This window comes from Urocitellus parryii, chromosome 12 (genome assembly GCF_045843805.1).
Source record: "Urocitellus parryii isolate mUroPar1 chromosome 12, mUroPar1.hap1, whole genome shotgun sequence".
Classification (NCBI taxonomy): Eukaryota; Metazoa; Chordata; class Mammalia; order Rodentia; family Sciuridae; genus Urocitellus; species Urocitellus parryii.
The window spans coordinates 16,009,233-16,014,929 of record NC_135542.1 but is presented as its reverse complement, the minus strand read 5'-3'; the positions used below and the strand labels follow the sequence as shown (position 1 = coordinate 16,014,929).

The 5,697-nt window shown below is 51.1% G+C and overlaps 1 protein-coding gene across 1 annotated transcript; it reads left to right on the top strand.

Annotated features, from left to right (window-relative positions):
* The first annotated feature begins 853 nt into the window (after positions 1 to 853).
* Positions 854 to 5,450, top strand: LOC144249851 (uncharacterized). Its single transcript, XM_077792048.1, has 6 exons — positions 854 to 1,001; positions 2,486 to 2,694; positions 3,169 to 3,284; positions 3,538 to 3,681; positions 4,765 to 4,879; positions 5,074 to 5,450. Exons 1-6 carry the CDS (start codon positions 940 to 942, stop codon positions 5,232 to 5,234), a joined length of 807 nt encoding a protein of 268 aa, XP_077648174.1. The 5' UTR covers positions 854 to 939; the 3' UTR covers positions 5,235 to 5,450.
* The last annotated feature ends 247 nt before the right edge of the window (positions 5,451 to 5,697 follow it).

Sequence of the window (5,697 nt, the reverse complement as noted above, 5' to 3'; positions counted from 1 at the left end):
GTGAAACACAATAAAATGAAATATTTATTTATTTATATTTTATTATACTATGATCTGAGTTAATCAATACAAGTTGTAGGTTATAGATTAGAAATATAGATTAATAAAATAGTATAGTCACAGCCACTCTATCTTTATGATTCCTATGTAAAACTGTTATATGAGCTATTTTTAAGATGCTAAAAAATTGTCTTTCTGCACTTTGTGCACCCACAAATGTAAAGTCCCCAGGATGTGGTGGTCTGTATTTGCTCTGCTCACTGCATTCTCAGCCCCTGGACTCTGCTTGCTTACAATCTGCAGAATTCCATAGGATGTGGTTTTAATATTTAAATATTTGGACCACAAACAGCTAGAGGTGCTTCTTTCAGAGAGACACTCAGACTAAGTCAGAAGCATTGCTGGCCAGGAAAAAAATAAATAAAATAAAATTCTTTGATTTCTTTCAAAATCAAACTTAGTGTGTTTTCTGAGCAGTTGCCTCATAACAATTATTTTTATTGTTTTCAGAGTTTGGGATTCATCATATAAATCTCATACATATTTTGTTACATTCATACATAAGTACTTCAGTTTTGGGAGTGCTAATGTAAAAAGAATCATTAGCACAGGGCAGGTGAGCCCAGCAGGCCCTCTAGTCTGATCCCTGATGAATGGCCCAGGACTCCTATTCTGACTCTGTGTGTGTGTGTGTGTGTGTTTGTACTGATGGGAACTGTCCCATTGTGCTTTGACTCTAGTGTATTGGCACAAGTCATTTTTCTGTTTGTCACCATTTCCATTTTGAACCCACCATTCTTGGTCCCAACCCAGGGTGAAAATGATCAGAACACGGAGGAGCCCTTCAGGGTTCAGAGCCTTGAACCTTACAGGCAGGACCAGCTTAGGAATGAGCTCCTGCCTGTCATTTGTGGGAGGAACCTAGAGTTCAGCAGCAACATGGGGTTAATCTCCTGGGATTTCATCCCCACCCAGCAGGTGCTGGATCTCTTGTTCCCAAGGTAAGCACCAGACCACCAAGCCCAAGTGTGTAGCCCCCTCATGCCTCTGTCTTGGGGCTGCCATGTGCCTCTCAGGGACCCAAAGGTTTGTGATACCTAATGAGATAGAGGACCACACTCATAGTGGAATGTCAGCCCCGAATGGTACGAGTCCTGGAGGTGCCTGCCACAGCCTTGCAAGGGCAGTGAACTTCCCCTCTCAGGCAGAGAAACCATCCTGACTCCAGCTGATCCACAGAGGTCCGTGGAGCAGTCCCCACACACTGGGCACCACAGCTCAATGGTGTGCACTGAGCTCATTCCCAGGTGGACTCAGTGAGGCCAGGTGGTCTTTCTGGTGTGATGTTGGCTTTGTGAAGAACGTAGATCTGTGCCAGAGGCGTCTCAAAACTCGGGCCTTGGGAAAAGCACTTTTGGGTTAATAAAGACATGTTAGTTTCCATAGTGGGACAGAGCGTCCTAGCTGGGACATAGCTGGACAGGGGCTTTGGACATGGCAGCTCCCACACCCAGAGATATGTGGGAATCAGCAGTTTGGGCTCATTCACTGGTGAACATGGAGAAAGCACCCACTGTGTGAAGACACGTTTCCAGTCACGTTTCATAATTCAGTGAAAAATGGGGTGCAAATGATTGCCATTGTGTCCCTTTTCATGGGGTCAGCCTGAACCGCAGGTGCCATGAGTACATATCCTCCATGTGACTGCATCCCTGACTCCATGAGGCATAACTGCACGTTGTCCTCTTCAGTGACTATGGTGGACCCTTGGACCAACTTCAACATGGAATGGGCTTGGGGTCAAGAGGGTGGGCTCCTGTTTCCAGAATAGGGACCTGCAAGGTGATTTGACTTGGGAAGGCTGAGGAAAGACTGCTCTGCCCAATTCAGTTTTCTGCCTGCAGTGTAAGGTGTGGGGCTTCAACAGTAGGAGGGGTAAGGCGGGGAGTTGTAGGTGGAGTCAGGGTCCTCTGGGGAAGGCCCTGGGATAATGGATCCCCCCACACCACACCTCCCTGTCCTCCCCCAGGGCCACAGAGATGTGGTCTGCACTCGTGGGAAAAGAGAGGTCCACCGCTACTCAGGGGAACTCAGTGAGAGCTCACAGAGAATGAGGTAGCATTGCAGCCCACGCCAGGGGAGGAGGTGTCTCTTGAGCCCCGAGAAGAGTGGGCAGGAGGACAGACACTCCCAGAAGGTGCATTCCAGGTTGGAGAGCATGTAGCCAAGAGGAAGAAGAGTGTCAGGCCTGCCCAGAGGAGGGGAGAGCTGGTCAAACCATGGATCTAGCGCTCCTTCGTTGAAGGTTCTTTGCCTGTAGCGACCTGTCCTGACCCTGCCTGTACAGCCACTGTGTCTTGCCTGAGGTGGACTGGTGTGTTCAGAACCAGGGACGGTTCAGGAGGGTAGGGTCAGAGGTTTGCTCTGGAGGCCGTGGCGAAGGCAAGGCCAGGGTTTTGCTGACTCCACACCTGCCTCCCCACAGTGCCTCATCTTCCTTCCTGGGGACCTGGGTGAACTTCTACTCCGAGGCTTCCCATCAGCCTCCAGGCTCTCTGAGTCTGCAGCAGCTGCTGCCGTACATGTGGCTCCTCCTGAGTGGCTTTAACCTGGAGCACCAAGCACACCACCTGCTGGCCCAGGTTGAAGATGGCAGATCAAGCCAGGCAGAGCCTGAGAGCCAGGCGGACCGGGGTGAGTACCTAAGTACCTCAACACACCTCCAAACCATACCCCTCCAATTAGTGTAGCCCTGTATGAGTAGATGAGTCCACTGTCAAGGTGGAGGCACCCACCATCAAGTGCTTTTCCCCAAACCCACCTGTGATCATTGCTGCAGTGGGGAGAAAACCTTCAACACATGAGTCTTTGGGGACCAATCCAGATACAAAGTCTAGCTGTTTCTCTTTGATGGGTCCAACGTGAACTAAGAGGTACTGGGGTACAAGGGGCTATTTCCTTGAAAGGTGTTCCTGTAGTGGACCTCCTGTGCATAGAGGGTCCTCAGGGATTAATCAGTGGGGAGTCTTTGGTGGAACAGAAGCTGGATTCGGGGGCTCTCAGGTCTGTGTGTGAGACCTGAGCTGGCAGAGGCTCTCAGTTGTGGGGGATGTTGAGTAGTGTATTCCTTGAGTGTCACCTACCACGCCTCTGCCCCTGCCTTTCCAGAGCTGAGGGTCCCTGCTGATGCGAAAGTCTATCACGGCCTGATTGGAGGAGTGCATTATGACTTTCTTCTTCGAGAAACAGATGCCAGCAAGTCGTTGAAGGTCAAACCAAAGGAGGTAAACAGCCACCTTCTTCAGTCTTTACTCCTGGTGCCACTCCACATCCTCCAAGGGGACAAGAACCTCAGGTTCTGGATGGATGTTGTAGAATGCCCACAGAGCCAACTGCCAGGCTGGGTGGGGTGCAGTTGCTGGGCTTTGCTGATGTTGTCATCCCCCACAGTTCTTGGAACCTTCTGTGGCAGTGGCATCCAGGACCCCAGCAGCTGTGAGCAGCAGCTCTGCAGTGGCTGCAGGATCATTGCCCCAGGCCACCCAAAGCAATGAGTGCTGCATGAGAAAAGTCACCAGTAGCAGCTCCTCACTGCTTCACTCCAGCGAGCAGGTGGAAGACAGCCGCGTTGTTCACGTCCTCCTAGAGGGACAGAGCCTGAGGGAGACAAAGCGCATCCCGGTAAGCCCGACAGCAGGGCTGCCTCCTGGGTGTCCACACAGTGGAAGGCAGGAGACACAGCCAACCCCAGGGCTATGGTGGGAAATAAAGAAGAGAGAGGTCCGTCTTAAGGGCTTGACCTGAGGAGGGAGAGCATCAGCATGCCCAGCTTCCGTGGTGAGTGGGCCTGTGTATTGTGGGTTTGGCAGGCCAGAAGTGCAGACGGAAGTGCTGTGGACAGATGAAGGCAGAGATATGTCCAGGGTGCAGGCTGCAGTGCCTAGAACTTGGTATTCTCAATGAGTGAAGTTGGAGCAGAGGAGGTGGCAGTGACTTGTCACATGTGTAGGAGGGGATGTGTTCCTGGTGGCAGGGAAGAGAACCTCCTTAGCATGACTAGGTGTAGGAATTTGGGGTCGGGATCACCTGGGGGGTCATGCCAAAGCTTCGGAATGTTAGGCTTTGCATGTATGTAAATACGGAGCTAAAGGGGTTCTTGGCAGAATTTCTATGGATGTGCAGTAGACACGCTAATGCTGCAGGTGTCCAGCTGCAGAGGAGACATGTTCAGTGACTGCCAGTGCTGAGTCAAGTACATCATTACAACCAGACCCGCACCGAGCTTCCAGAGGCCAGGGCCTCTCAAAGCTATCATGAAGCACTCAAGTGCACACTCTTGTATCTGAGTCTGTTTTGTGTCGTGGCAGTCAGGACCCAAATTTTCAGTGCATCTGCCTCTTCCACCCACAAAGGCAGCCTGCATCCCAGATCACACTTGGTGCGCAGATCCCTGGCCCATTGCTCTCATCTCAGTGAGATGAGAGTGTGTCTGTGCATAGGCAGTTTGGTCCTTTGACATGAGTGGAATGTGGCTCCCCAGGGGGAGGGGAGATGGCAGGTACAGGCAGATATTTGTACCAGGATTGTTCTAGTAGCACATTGCAAGAACCCAGGTGGTATATGGAGGACACACTCAGGTAGCAGGATAACAAGATTGTGCCCTTGTATGTGTAGCTGAGATTTCTCCTGAATGTTTGACCACAGTCTTCTGGGTAGCTCTTCTAAAAGCCATTCTCTGATGACATTTGTCCCACCCTGATCCAGGTGACCTTTCAGGAGACGGTGACAAGCCTCATCCGCAGGGCCTTGGACCAAAATTTGTTGCAGCATGAGGATGTGGACAACTTTGAGCTGCTGTATATGATGTCTGAGGATGAGAGTAAGTAGGACAATCAGACAGTGGGGAGACATGATCCACAGTGGGCTCAGGATAACTGACAGCCAAGAGAAAGTGGGCCTTGGCCCCAAAATACCAAAGTGTGATGGGCCTGGCGGAGACTCTCAGGGGTTGTGGGTGTTTTGTGGTATAATCCTTGAGTGCTACCTGACAATTCTCTCCACTTCGCTCTGCAGAAATCAAGGTCTCTGACCACTCACTCGTGTGTCTGTCCATGAATCTGGGAGTACAATATTTCATCGTGAGGAAACGCCCCCAGGTCAAGGGAAAGGAGGTAAACACCTACCTTATTCAAGCTGTGCATGTGCTGCCATTCCACTCCGACCTGAGGAAATAAGAAGCCTCAGCACCTGGACATATTTGCTGGAAGCCCATAGAGCCAACTGACAGTCTGGGGTGGCTTTCTGTTTCTGGGTTTGCTGATGTTCCATCCCCCACAGTTCTCAGAATCAACCTGCAAGTCCTCCAGGCCGCTTTCCCACAAGCAGGTGGGAGACACCTGCTTAATTCGTGTCCACTTAGAAACACAAAGTCCAGAGATGGCCAAGAGTGTTCTGGTAAGCCTGGGAGCAGGGGTGTCCCGTGGTGCTTACACCTGGGTGGGGAGCAGACACTGGTCCAATACCATGGACTACTCATGCCCTCTTGAATTTGGAGCTTCTGGATGATCAGGAGGATAGATGGGAATCAAGAAGGGAGAGGTCAGTGTGAAGGGCTGGAGCTGAGATGAGCGAGTGCAGCAGCTTGTCCACTGCCATGTCTGAGGGAGTCTGTGTGTCAGGTGGCAGCATGCAGTCCAG

Excerpts from the sequence above, each read along its gene's own strand:
- LOC144249851 (XM_077792048.1), top strand. The coding sequence starts at position 940 with ATGGGGTTAATCTCCTGGGATTTCATCCCCACCCAGCAGGTGCTGGAT. Across the intron at positions 3,285-3,537 it reads TGAAGGTCAAACCAAAGGAG|GCCACCCAAAGCAATGAGTG; the intron begins GTAAACAGCCAC and ends TCATTGCCCCAG. Across the intron at positions 3,682-4,764 it reads GGGAGACAAAGCGCATCCCG|GTGACCTTTCAGGAGACGGT; the intron begins GTAAGCCCGACA and ends ACCCTGATCCAG.